Raw genomic sequence first — 14,917 nt, 5'->3', positions numbered from 1 at the left:
AAGCCGGATATGACGTCATCAAAGACATTTATCGAAAAACTGAAAAAAAACGTCTGGGGATATCATACCCAGGAACTCTCATGTCAAATTTCATAAAGATCGGTCCAGTAGTTTACTCTGAATCGCTCTACACACACACACACACACACACACACACACGCACGCACGCACGCACACACACACACACACACACACACACACACACACACACACACACACACACACACAGACACACATACACCACGACCCTCGTCTCGATTCCCTCTCTATGTTTAAACATTTAGTCAAAACTTGACTATAAATGTAAAAAAAAAAGAAAAAATGTAGACGACCACCTTAATGGACAATAAAATGGTGTTACTGTTATTGTTATTATTGATGATGATGACGGCGACGAAGATGGCGATTGTGATGGTGGCGATAACGGCTGCGACGACGATGATGGCGACGAAGACGACAATGATGATGATGATGATGTCAAATGTTGCAGGTGTGTGGGACAAAGAGCGTTTGCGTTTTCTTGTGGGGTAGGCCTACAATTTAACGTCAAGGCCACTGCGTGTGACTGGCCCGAAACGTCTGGCTGTAAGGCTAAAAAAATACCAGACTCAGGCACAGGCACTGACACAGACACCGGCACAGGCACCGGCACAGGCAGCGACACAAGTTCAGACTTCAGTATGTACAGGGCATTTCTTAATTATACACAATATAATGTGTGACTGGCCGGAAAAGGCTCACTGTCAGGATGACAAGTCACAGGTAGCGACACAAGTTCAGACTTCAGTATGTACAGGGCATTTCTTAATTATACACAATACTGTCTAGCTGTCTCGTGTCAGACCAAGCCAAGGTGTGTGACTGACATGAACAGGCTCACTGTCAGGATGACCATTGCAAGACACAGTCAGCGACACAAGTTCAGGCTTCAGTATGTACATGGCATTTCTTAATTATACACAATACCGTCTAGCTGTCTCGTGTCAGACGGCCAAGCCAAGGTGTGTGACTGACATGAACAGGCTCACTGTCACGATGACCAAGACAAGACACAGTCAGCGACACAAGTTCAGACTTCAGTATGTACACGGCATTTCTTAATTATACACAATACCGTCTAGCTGTCTCGTGTCAGACTGTTAAAGAAGGCAGCGACACAGGCTTCAGTATGTACATGGCATTTCTTGATTATACACAATACCGTCTTGCTGCCAAGTGTCAGTCTGATAAAGAAGGCAACGACACTGAGAGAGGCTTCACTATGTAAGCGTACAGGGCATTTCTTACATAATACCGTCTTGCTGTCTAGTGTCAGACTGATAAAAATGTCATACATAATACCATCTTGCTGTCTAGTGTCAGACTGATAAAGAAGGCAACGACACTGAGAGAGGCTTCACTATGTAAGCGTACAGGGCATTTCTTACATAATACCGTCTTGCTGTCTAGTGTCAGACTGATAAAAATGTCATACATAATACCGTCTTGCTGCCTAGTGTCAGTCTGATAAAGAAGGCAACGACACTGAGAGAGGCTTCACTATGTAAGCGTACAGGGCATTTCTTACATAATACCGTCTTGCTGTCTAGTGTCAGACTGATAAAAATGTCATACATAATACCATCTTGCTGTCTAGTGTCAGTCTGATAAAGAAGGCAACGACACTGAGAGAGGCTTCACTATGTAAGCGTACAGGGCATTTCTTACATAATACCGTCTTGCTGTCTAGTGTCAGACTGATAAAAATGTCATACATAATACCATCTTGCTGTCTAGTGTCAGACTGATAAAATAGCAACGCAACGATACTGCCGACAAAGACACAGGCTTTAGGTTGTATTGTATTTTCAAAATGTTATATACCATACTGTCTCGTGTCATTCTGAGAAAGAAAGCAACGACACAGCCGACTTTTTTCAGTACGTCACTAACTCTGAATGTCTTGATTACTCGTATACGATACCATCTCGTGTCAGACTGTGAAAGAAAGCAACGACACAGCCGACTTTTTTCAGTACGTCACTAACTCTGAATGTCTTGATTACTCGTATACCATACTGTCTCGTGTCATTCTGAGAAAGAAAGCAACGACACAGCCGACTTTTTTCAGTACGTCACTAACTCTGAATGTCTTGATTACTCGTATACGATACCATCTCGTGTCAGACTGTGAAAGAAAGCAACGACACAGACGACGAAGACAAATGCTTCAGTAAGTAATGTTCTTTGCATTTCTTTTTATATTTAGTCAAGTTTTGACTAAATATTTTAACATCGAGGGGGAATCGAAACGAGGGTCGTGGTGTATGTGCGTGTGTGTGTGTGTGTGTCTGTGTGTGTGTGTGTGTGTGTGTGTGTGTGTGTAGAGCGATTCAGACTAAACTACTGGACCGATCTTTATGAAATTTGACATGAGAGTTCCTGGGTATAAAATCCCCGAACATTTTTTTCATTTTTTTGATAAATGTCTTTGATGACGTCATATCCGGCTTTTCGTGAAAGTTGAGGCGGCACTGTCACGCCCTCATTTTTCAACCAAATTGGTTGAAATTTTGGTCAAGTAATCTTCGACGAAGCCCGGACGTCGGTATTGCATTTCAGCTTGGTGGCTTAAAAATTAATTAATGACTTTGGTCATTAAAAATCTGAAAATTGTAAAAAAAAATAAAAATTTATAAAACGATCCAAATTTACGTTTATCTTATTCTCCATCATTTGCTGATTCCAAAAACATATAAATATGTTATATTCGGATTAAAAACAAGCTCTGAAAATTAAATATATAAAAATTATTATCAAAATTAAATTGTCCAAATCAATTTAAAAACACTTTCATCTTATTTCTTGTCGGTTCCTGATTCCAAAAACATATAGATATGATATGTTTGGATTAAAAACACGCTCAGAAAGTTAAAACAAAGAGAGGTACAGAAAAGCGTGCTATCCTTCTTAGCGCAACTACTACCCCGCTCTTCTTGTCAATTTCACTGCCTTTGCCATGAGCGGTGGACTGACGATGCTACGAGTATACGGTCTTGCTGAAAAATGGCATTGCGTTCAGTTTCATTCTGTGAGTTCGACAGCTACTTGACTAAATATTGTATTTTCGCCTTACGCGACTTGTTATTATATACGATACCGTCTCGTGTCAGATTAAAGCAAAAGGAAGGCAACGACAAAGACAATGTGAACAGTGTCAGCCAACAAAGGCAAATGCTTCAGTTAGTAATGTTCTTTGCGTTTCTAGCCTATATACTATACCGTCTAGTGTCAGAATAAAAATATATAAAGGAAGGCAACGACAAAGACAATGTGAACAGTGTCAGCCGACAAAGACAAATGCTTCAGTAAGTAATGTTCTTTGCATTTCTTTATCATCTATATATATATACGACTTGTGTCTGTGTGTGTGTGTGAGTGTCTGTGTGTTCGCGATGCACGGCCAAGGTTCTCGATGGATCTGTTTCAAATTTGGTGGCCATATTCAGGTACACCCCGGACACAACCTGGTCGATGAGATATTTCAACACGTGCTCTCAGCGCGCAGCGCTGATCCGATTTTGGTTTTTCTGTTCATCTTCCCAGATCCATTCCCACTAACTCTTCCTTATCTTCTCCAGTGTTTTGCGTTTATCTCCCTTCCTTCGTGTGGCGTCAATCCGTATTCCCGTTTCTATTTTTAGAAGGTCACTGTCGACAACGCTCAATCTATATTCCCGTTATACTATTTTTAGAAGGTCACTGTCCCGGCGAAGCCGGGTATTACTCTTCCTTATCTTCTCCAGTGTTTTGCGCGTTTATCTCCCTTCCTTCGTGCGGTGCGCCGGCGAAGCCGGCGTACACTCGGCAAAGCCGGGTCCCCGGCGCAGCCGGGTACTCGGCTCGACTTCTCTCTCGGCGAAGCCGTACCCGGCGAAGCGGGTATTCATCTAGTATACTTTATACCGTCTAGTGTCAGAATAATAACAAGTCGCGTGAGGCGAAATTACTACATTTAGTCATAGACCAAATAGCCATGTGCCAAATAAATGGTCTATGATTTAGTCAAGCTGTGGAACTCACAGAATGAAACTGAACGCACTGCATTTTTTCACAATGACCGTACTCCGCCGCTCGTACAAAAGGCAGTGAAATTGACGAGCCTGTTTAGCGCGGTAGTGGTTGCGCTGTGCTGCATTGCACACTTATCTGTACCTCTCTTCGCTTTAACTTTCTGAGCGTGTTTTTAATCCCATATCTAAATGTTTTGGGAATCAGGAACCGACAAGGAATAAGATGAAATTGTTTTTAAATCGATTTCGGAAATTTAATTTTGATCATAATGTTTATATTTTTAAATTTCAGAGCTTGTTTGTAATCCGAATGTAACATATTTATATGTTTTTGGAATCAGAAAATTATGAAGAATAAGATGAACGTAATTTTGGATCGTTTTATAAAAACAATATTTTGGATCGTTTTATAAAAAATTAATTTTAATTACAATTTTCAGATTTTTAATGACCAAAGTCATTGATTAATTTGTAAGCCTCCATGCTGAAATGCAATACCGAAGTCCGGCCTTCGTCGAAAATTGCTTGGCCAAAATTTCAATCAATTTGATTGAAAATTGAGGGTGTGACAGTGCTGCCTCAACTTTTACAAAAAGCCGGATATGACGTCATAAAAGACATTTATCGAAAAACTGAAAAAAGTGACTGGGGATATCATACTCAGGAACTCTAATGTAAAATTTCATAAATATCGGTCCAGTAGTTTACTCTGAATCGCTCTACACACACACACGCACATACACACACACACACACACACACACACACACACACACACACACACACACACACACACACACACACACACACACACACACACACATACATACACCACGACCCTCGTCTTGATTCCCCCTCTATGTTAAAACATTTAGTCAAACTTGACTAAATGTAAAAAGTCAAAGGGTTCAGTATGTACAATGTATTTCTTAACATTATACGATACCGTCTTGTACCAGCCGGCGGAGAAAGAAGAGAGCTACACAGCCAAGAAAGACACTTGAAAGACAAAGGCCATGTATAATTTTTTGTCATGGTACAAATTGAATAAGGTTTTGTTTAAGCCAAAGACAAAGACAAAGTTGCTATATTTTATTTTCTTAATTCTGTGCGACAACGTCTTGTGTCTTTTTGAGAAAGATCAGAACGACACAAACGGTGTAGTCTATTTCTTAATTATATACGATACCGTCACACGCACAGCCAGGCAGTCACCAGAGTAACTTTCCGCTGCTGTTATGTCTGAAATATTTCTCATCACCAAAACCAAGAACATTCCCTGACTGTTTGCAACTCGTTTACAATAAAAAGAAAAAAGAAAAAAAAAAGGATTGTAGGTAACTGGAATGTTTATTGTTAACAAAACAAGTCGTTACATTTACACTTCTTTCAGGTAAAACGTTTTGTTTTGTTGATATTAAACGTTCCAATTGCCTACCATTCTTGTTTTTGTATTCTGAATTTTGGAACATTAACAGTCTATCTGTTTTTAGATTTTTGCGCAACTTGTTTTAACCAGATTTTTTTTTTCAGTTCCATCGTGCTTTGAAAAGACAGATGGATCCAGATTCCGAGACCCCGATGACTGTACCATTTACTACACGTGCACATCAGGTCGCTTGTTCAAGGAACGGTGCTACTTTGGCCTCCAATTCAGCAGTCAGAAGGGCGTTTGTGACTATAGCCAAAACGTGGACTGTGGTGTTAAACTTGCCATCAACAACGATCGTAAGGGCCGTTAAGACCAACAATCCAACACTTATCATCGAAATGACCAGACTTAGTTGTTGTCAAAAACTGCCGTGTCTGATCGTAGACCTATGGCTAAGTTTGGCAACGCTGATATATCTGAGGCCAGATAAAACATCACTTATATTTCAAACACTGACATCACTGACATTCCTGAAACCCGCACTAACATCTAGTAGCTTTAAAAGACTGACATCACTGAGATGACATCACGCACGTTTACTTTTGAACACTGACATCTCTTAGACTAGACCTCACACACGTTTACTTTTGAACACTGCCATCTCTTAGACTAGACCTCACACACGTTTACTTTTGAACACTGCCATCTCTTAGACTAGACCTCACACACGTTTACTTTTGAACACTGCCATCTCTTAGACTAGACCTCACACACGTTTACTTTTGAACACTGCCATCTCTTAGACTAGACCTCACACACGTTTACATTTGAACACTGCCATCTCTTAGACTAGACCTCACACACGTTTACTTTTGAACACTGCCATCTCTTTGACTAGACCTCACACACGTTTACTTTTGAACACTGCCATCTCTTAGACTAGACCTCACACACGTTTACTTTTGAACACTGCCATCTCTTAGACTAGACCGCACACACGTTTACTTTTGAACACTGCCATCTCTTAGACTAGACCTCACACACGTTTACTTTTGAACACTGCCATCTCTTAGACTAGACCTCACACACGTTTACTTTTCAACACTGACATCTCTTAGACTAGACCTCACACACGTTTACTTTTGAACACTGCCATCTCTTAGACTAGACCTCGCACACGTTTACTTTTGAACACTGCCATCTCTTAGACTAGACCTCGCACACGTTTACTTTTGAACACTGCCATCTCTTAGACTAGACCTCACACACGTTTACTTTTCAACACTGACATCTCTTGGACTAGACCTTACACACGTTTACTTTTCAACACTGACATCTCTTAGACTAGACCTCACACACGTTTACTTTTCAACACTGACATCTCTTAGACTAGACCTCACACACGTTTACTTTTCAACACTGACATCTCTCAGACCATACCTAACGTAAATAGGGAATACTACATGGCTTGCTGTGTCGTACCAGATTTACACGAGTTTATTTTTTAAATATTGAACTGCGAGCGAAAGCGCTTTCCTCATTTTTGGTATGCATATATATGTTTTTGTGCCTGTCTGTTCAGCATCAAGTTGTGAGAGCAAGGCGTCAGGCTACACGTATCGTGACTCCGAGAGCTGTTCTTCTTACAATGTCTGCGTTTACGGTAAAGCCATAAGCAAGTCGTGCCCCGCAGGAACAGGGTATGATGTCGAACTCCAAACGTGTAACTTTCTCGACAAAGTGGATTGTACGAAAACTCAAGCAACCAGTAAGTACAACACAATGTAAATGTTTTGACGTGACAGCAGGGTTATACTGGCCTTTTATGTTTTTTGTCTGTTTTACTGTGTCAACTGTTGACTAGATGTTTTCGGGTAGACTGGGAGGGAAGTCTGTGTGTGTGTGTGTGTGTGTGTGTGTGTGTGTGTGTGTGTGTGTGTGTGTGTGTGTGTGTGTGTGTGTGCGTGCGTGCGTGCGTGCGTTTGTGTGTGTGTGCATTTGTTCCTCAGTTTTTCTCGGTAAAAAGACTTCTCGAAGTCTTCGCGAAGTCGACTTCGGGCTCAATAGCCTACTTGCACAATACCCCGCTTGAATAGTTCACTTCCCTGCGGGCTAACGTTTTGCTCTCACAAGCGCTGGTGTTCTCTGGCTTGCAATTGTGTTAAACATTTTTTTGGGTAAAAACCTCGGTCGCCTTTCCTTTGTGCACGGGCCATGCTTGGGTACTTTGAACGAACTTTGGGGTTATTCTCGCGGCTATTATTGCTGCAGCACACTGTTAACATTGAAAATTCACAATTTTCAAGGCGAAGTGTCCGCATTGAAACGCAACCTCTCACAGAGTTATCCGGACATGGCCGCATTTTGCGGCAGATCTCACAAACAATACTAACAGTAACCGCACAGACAGCAATGGGAAGTTTAGGCATAACTCTGAAGAGTCTGGCTTTAAGTTCAAATCAGACCTTGACACAATTGTCCTCTGACTTTTCAGCACTCGACCCGCAAATAATTATCAGGGCACCGACAACCACTACCGGTTCACCCGGTCAGGGTGATGGTGCGGGTGATGTGGATACTACCGCTGCACTCCCTGAGGGTGATGTGGATACTACCGCTGCACTCCCTGAGGGTGATATGGACACTACCGTTGCACCGGATGCGGACGACACCGAGACACCCCCTGGGGCTGGTGTGACGACTACCACCACAACCACAACCACAACCACAACCACAACGAGGAAACCCTTTACAAGACCGACAACAAGACAGCCAAAACCAGGCGAAAAACTCCGTACGTTTATATACTAGTATAGGTGCTGTCTCATTGTCTGTTCCAAAGCCTCACTGAAGTAAGTTTTCCCTTTCAGTCACGTTTGAGCGCCTGTCCTCGTTCTCTGTTCCAACGCCTGACTAAGTTAAGTTCTCATTCCTTCCTTAACAATATTTCAACTCTTCACAGAAACCACCCAGGTAGCAGGAGTTTTTCTGTTGTTTTCTTTTTACGTTTATTGGGGTCGCTTTTTTTTTTGGTATGATCGTCGCGATATAACCTTCGTGGTTGAAAACGACGTTAAACACCAAATAAAGAAAGAAAGTGTTTTGTATGAGTAGGAGATGCCCTTATCGCACCGTTCACTCCTGCACGAAATCATAGCGTTTACAAGATGGTTGACAAAGAAAGGATGGCACCTTTAAGACACGTACAATTCGGTCTTTGACGCCCTTGTTTCAGATTGCCTTCGTCGCGTGTGTTACTACACCAACTGGTCTCAGTACCGACCAGGGATGATGAAGTTCTATCCAGAAAACATCGACCCTTTTGCGTGCACTCATGTCATCTTCGCCTTTGGCAAAGTTGAGGGCGGCAAGGTGTTGAACGTGGAATGGAACGACATATCTGGATGGCAGCCTGGGTTGTGAGTGTCTGTTCATTTGGTTTAAACAAAATTGTATTCAAATTACAAGACATGAAACAGTTAACTTTATGCAACGAGGACATGCACTCAGTCAAAAAGCTTGACCAAAACAATACAACATTACACAACCTTCATGATGGTGGACTTGACAAAAATAAACAGGAAGAACAAACTGTGGGGGTGGGGGTGGGGTGGGGGTGGGATGGGAAACTAAAGCAACACAGAGGAATATACAGGGGGGAAAATGTTCATGTTACATTTTCGACGTATTTTCTGTAAATAGAGTGTGCTTCTGTGCGGTGATTGGAACACGTTTTAGGCTATTAAAGGCACATTACGTCTCCCGTAAACCATCACAGATACTGTCAGGCATTTTACACACAGTAAAAGCAACCTTTTGTTTAAACACTCACCGCTTGAGATCATTCTAGGTGCCCTATGTAAAGAGCGAGCAATTTTCAAAGAATTAACCGTGACGGAAGCCATGTCCCACCCCCGTGTCATCACAATGGCACGTAAAAGACCTTGGTCATTCTGCCATAAGTGCAGGTGACTGAATACACCTAATCATGCAGACACCTGGGTAGCGCTAATCCGTTGCTGCTAGCTTTCCACTGGGAGGAAGCGACCCGATTTTCCTAGCGATGGGACAATAAGGTAATGAAAATGAAAATGAAAATGAAAATGAAATTAAACGTGGTTCTAAAAGACAAAGTCTTTCCAGTGTACACGATCTGGAAGATCTTTTCGGATCGGGCCAGGTTCTTACATTGGATATAAAGGCTACCCCTTAGACAACGACCAAAAATCATTACGCTCACTGTTTTCTCTGCAGAGTAGATATTGTTTGATTAATTAATACATTTTGCAAATTGACACTTGCGGCTTTTAAAATATTGATTCTTAACAAAAAGATTCTCACTCTGCACAGAAAGAAGTTTGTTTGTTTGTTTGCTTAAAGCCCAGCCGACCACGAAGGCGGTGCTGCTTTGACATATAACGTGCGCTACACACAAGACAGAAGTCGCAGCACAGGCTTCATGTCTCACCCAGTCACATTATTCTAACACCGGACAAACCAGTCCTAGCACTAACCCCATAATGCCAGACGCCAGGCGGAGCAGCCACTAGATTGCCAATTTGAAAGTCTTAGGTATTAGGTTCGAACCCACGACCTTCCGATCACGGGGCGGACGCCTTACCACTGGGCCAACCGTGCCGGTGTAGGATCCGGTCCGGTCCCCCCTCTGAAGTAGTCCCCCGGGGGACCAATTCGTGGCAAAAACTGCTCTATAATGGTCCCCCCTTAGACATCCAGCCTCGTTTTTCTTAGGCATTCAAGCCATTTTCAATCTATATCTTCGTCCGGTATTATGTAGTGCACAGACAGCAATCTCTTTGTTTGACTATATTTTGCAGAAAATAAAATAGATCTGATTTATAATGCCGTTCAAAAGAAAAATCACATGAAATAAAATGAATAATAAATAAATACTGATAAGAAGAAATGAAACCCGTCTCTGATTCTTTCCTTTCTTTTCTCTAAAATTGCTGGTAACATTAATAACATTGTAACAAGAAAAACGAGGCTGGATGTCTAAGGGGGGACCATTATAGAGCAGTTTTTGCCACGAATTGGTCCCCCGGGGGACTACTTCAGAGGGGGGACCGGACCGGATCCTACACCGGTACAGAAAGAAGTCAGGGTGTTGATTGTTAGTATCTGTCCAAGAGAAGGGATGTAATACTATTATCCCATGTAAAACCTTGCCTTGATAGGTGTTAGGAAACAGACCTGTTAACACGTGCTCTTTTGTTGGTATTGTGGCAGTTCTCCTAATTCTACAGCTTACTATGTTGTTGTTTCTAAGCTAATTGCCGGCGAGAACTAGTAAAAGTTGTAAAGAGGAACAGAGAGAGATAAATTTGCCTATATGTTTCTCTCTGTCCAGCCTTGCAGACTAGTGCATGCAGTTGATGTTATTTTTCTTTTGTGATGTTACCTCGCGTTGTGTTTTTCCCTATCTCCTAGTGCAATGCAAATCTAACCCTAGTCTATTGCTATCTCTTCGCTTTTCCTAAGATTCCGGCTTGACTGGTCAACAATTAACTCTATAAACTGAACAGGAACTCAATCAACTTGAACACCAATCAAACATGAAGGGAGTCCACACATGGGTTGTAATATTTCGAGCAGGTTTATTTATCAAAACGGTCAAACGACCAGCATAAAATGGTAAGTTAAATACAAATTACATGATACAAAATTCACCTTACAGGCACACGCTTCCGCTCAGGTAATATGTCATCTAAAATACCTAATCTCCCAACCCCCGAATCTATCTAAGAGGAGGTTCTGCAGTCTGACACCTATCTAACTACGTCTTTGATCCCATACAGGATATATTTGGTCCCTAACTAGCTAAAGTTTGGATGTCTATAATTTAGAAAGGGATGCTATTTATTCTTCTGGCTCCAAACGGAAGAACAGTTCTTTCCTCACCAGGCTAAATTATCAACCATGTGGATAGTCTGAGACTTCTTATTGCTAGTTTTAATCGTATGGAAACCCAGGCCGCAGCCCTTATTTCGCCCACGATATTTTTGTCCCTATGCTCAAAGTTCTACGCCTATTTATGAACGTACGGTACGCTGTCCGAACCCGACTGCAATGGGTTAAACGAACGCACGCGTACGTCCTATAATTTTACTGACGCCTAACTATCTATGTTTGTCGGACCTACCCGGTCCAATTTGGTTTAGTTTCTATCTGTCTACGACGATCTTTCTCCTAGCCTATCTTTTGGATCGCTCGGAACCAGACAATTCGACTGGCCCGAGTGGTGATGATCTTCCGTTGTAGCTAGTCGTACTCCTACTCTGCCTATTTGAATGAAAGAGAATCTCAAGATTCTTTACTGCTAGCAATTTACCCTACTCTGTCAAATTTATCCTGCAAAACCTAACGACCTTTCTGCGCTCCGATCTTTTATACCCCTTCTATCCTAGTAACTCTAAAATAATGTCCTGATGTTTCGCATTGGCTACATTAGCAACAATGGCCGACTCTCTCGCGGAATCATCCGCAGTAAAACATAATCCCTCATTATCCCTACTTTCCCTACAATTACGATGTCCGCAGACATCGTTTCATTAACATTTCAATACACTTGCTTGCTCTACAATTTTATTCTATTCAAAAGAGCTTCACTCGCCCATTAGATCAACATTTCGTCTGCTCCGGTCGGCAGACCGTTGTTCTTTAGAACACAACTTTCATCGGTCGCTAAGCCGATCGTGTCTCCTACCGAGCTTTAAAACGGGCTCTAATGACCCGGGAACATATTTATTATAACTTCTCCTACTGCTTAAAACGTTCAACTATTCAACTAACGCTACAATAACAGGTTTGTTAACTTTTCGTCTTATTCCCAGCATCTAACTTGCTGACAAAACAACATGGCGGCCATCGCCCATATCGAAACTACAACTCATTCCTTACGGAAATCCTAACTACATCATTTTCATGCATTATGACATACGGGGAAAAGCTGGCATTTGCAATGACAATCCAGATTCTATTCTGGATTGCCTTTGCTGCTGCAAACTTTATCGTGTTGACGGCATTCCCGTCACAGTATGAACGCATGGACAATATAATTAGTAGCTCTCTCAGGACGGGCGCTGTGGCGTGGTGGTAAGACGTCGGCTTCCTAATCGGAAGGTCGTGAGTTCGAATCCCGGTTGCGGCCGCCTGGTGGGTTAAGAGTGGAGATTTTTCCGATCTCCCAGGTCAACTTATGTGCATACCTGCTAGTGACTTAACCCCCTTCGTTTGTACACGCAAGCACAAGACCAAGTGCGCACAGAAAAGATTCTGTAATCCATATCAGAGTTTGGTGGGTTGTAGAAACACGAACATACTCAGCATGCTTCCTCCCAAAGCGGCGTATGGCTGCCTAAATGGCGGGGTAAAAAAGGTCATAAACTTAAAAATCGACTCGTGCAAAAAACACGAGTGTACGTGGGAGTTTTCGCCCACGAATGCAGAAGAAGAAGAAGAAGAAGAAGTAGCTCTATTGCAGGTATAAACGCATTAGCAATCCAATCTGCACTTGCCCTTTGGCATACTATGAATGCATTAACACGCAATGATCGAGTTTGCTCTGTTGCAGATACGAACGCATGCACAATCTCCACATTGCATCACTTGCTTTATTTCAGGTATAAACGCATTAACAATCTCACAATGTTATCACGTAATCTTTTGCAGTAACGAACGCACGGACAATCTCAACATTTTACCTATCACTTTTTTGGCAGGTATGAACGTACTAATAATCTTAAAATATCGTCACAATCTTAACCCTGGATGTGTTTCAGGTATGCACGCACATGGACAATATCAAAATCTCACCACTAGCTGTGTTGCAGGTATGAACGTATGGACACACTTTTACCTGGATTTGTTGCAGGTATAAGCGCAGTAACAATCCTATACCTCGCTGTGCTGCTAGTACGAACGCACGTTGACAATCTCAAAATCTCTTCACATCTGAATCTTATTAATGGCTCTGTTGCAGGTATGAAAGCAGTGACAATCTTGTAACTGGCTGTGTTGCAGGTATGAACGCGTCGAAGATCTTAAAAAGACGAACCCAGATCTGAAAACCCTGCTGGCAATTGGGGGCTGGAACCATCCATTCAAGCCATTTTCGGACATGGTCAAGAGCAGAGAAAGCCGGCGGTCGTTCGTGGACACGACTATTCCGTTCCTGATTGAAAATGGATTCGACGGCCTTGACCTAGATTGGGAATACCCGGGCAACCGTGGCAGTCTACCCGAGGACAAGCAGCGTTTCTCTGAACTCGTTAAGGTAACGCTGATTTATTTTCTCCATCTTAAAGACACCTTCTTTCCCAAGCAAAGGATTAGTCACAGAACAGCAAATGCGTTTGCACTGGGGAAAAGGGACATTCTTTTACTTGCGCACACGTACATACAAAACAAACAAACAAAAAAACAAAACAAAAACCCAGTCACAATAGATTGTCTGTGAGGTTTGTACATGGGCCGATAGCCACAATAGATTGTCTGTCTTTCTCCCTCCCATGGGAGGTTTATACATGGGCCGATAGCCACAAGTACAATATACCATACAAAGGTCCTAAGTCTGTCTTTCTCCCTCCCCTGTGAGGTTTGTACATGGGCCGATAGCCACAAGTACAATACACCATACAAAGGTCCTAAGTCTGTCTTTCTCCCTCCCCTGTGAGGTTTGTACATGGGCCGATAGCCACAAGTACAATACACCATACAAAGGTCCTAAGTCTGTCTTTCTCCCTCCCCTGTGAGGTTTGTACATGGGCCGATAGCCACAAGTACAATATACCATCCAAAGGTCATAAGTCTGTCTTTCTCCCTCCCCTGTGAGGTTTGTACATGGGCCGATAGCCACAAGTACAATACACCATACAAAGGTCCTAAGTCTGTCTTTCTCCCTCCCCTGTGAGGTTTGTACATGGGCCGATAGCCACAAGTACAATACACCATACAAAGGTCCTAAGTCTGTCTTTCTCCCTCCCCTGTGAGGTTTGTACATGGGCCGATAGCCACAAGTACAATACACCATACAAAGGTCCTAAGTCTGTCTTTCTCCCTCCCCTGTGAGGTTTGTACATGGGCCGATAGCCACAAGTACAATACACCATACAAAGGTCCTAAGTCTGTCTTTCTCCCTCCCCTGTGAGGTTTGTACATGGGCCGATAGCCACAAGTACAATATACCATACAAAGGTCCTAAGTCTGTCTTTCTCCCTCCCCTGTGAGGTTTGTACATGGGCCGATAGCCACAAGTACAATACACCATACAAAGGTCCTAAGTCTGTCTTTCTCCCTCCCCTGTGAGGTTTGTACATGGGCCGATAGCCACAAGTACAATACACCATCCAAAGGTCCTAAGTCTGTCTTTCTCCCTCCCCTGTGAGGTTTGTACATGGGCCGATAGCCACAAGTACAAAACACCATACAAAGGTCCTAAGTCTGTCTTTCTCCCTCCCCTGTGAGGTTTATAC

At 42.6% G+C, this 14,917-nt stretch overlaps 1 protein-coding gene and 1 long non-coding RNA gene across 3 annotated transcripts in view; one reads left to right on the top strand and one right to left on the bottom strand.

The window, feature by feature from the left end:
• The window catches only part of LOC138960075 (uncharacterized), a 261,944-nt gene that overhangs the window by 51,331 nt on the left and 195,696 nt on the right, over positions 1–14,917 (bottom strand). The gene's annotated exons all lie outside the window — the stretch shown is intronic.
• The window catches only part of LOC138960074 (acidic mammalian chitinase-like), a 41,200-nt gene that overhangs the window by 6,719 nt on the left and 19,564 nt on the right, over positions 1–14,917 (top strand). Inside the window, exons 4-9 of one of the 2 annotated variants that reach the window (XM_070331805.1) lie at positions 491–678; positions 5,585–5,779; positions 7,006–7,191; positions 7,918–8,217; positions 8,659–8,842; positions 13,467–13,719. In XM_070331805.1, coding sequence (XP_070187906.1) covers positions 491–678; positions 5,585–5,779; positions 7,006–7,191; positions 7,918–8,217; positions 8,659–8,842; positions 13,467–13,719 — 1,306 coding nt within the window. Of the gene's footprint in view, positions 1–490; positions 679–1,062; positions 1,080–5,584; positions 5,780–7,005; positions 7,192–7,917; positions 8,218–8,658; positions 8,843–13,466; positions 13,720–14,917 lie in introns of those variants that run through there. The other variant, XM_070331806.1, reaches the window with a different exon arrangement.

Source organism: Littorina saxatilis, linkage group LG2 (genome assembly GCF_037325665.1).
Source record: "Littorina saxatilis isolate snail1 linkage group LG2, US_GU_Lsax_2.0, whole genome shotgun sequence".
NCBI lineage: Eukaryota > Metazoa > Mollusca > Gastropoda > Littorinimorpha > Littorinidae > Littorina > Littorina saxatilis.
The sequence above is the reverse complement of the archived record's forward strand: the minus strand, read 5'-3'. Positions and strand labels throughout refer to the sequence as shown.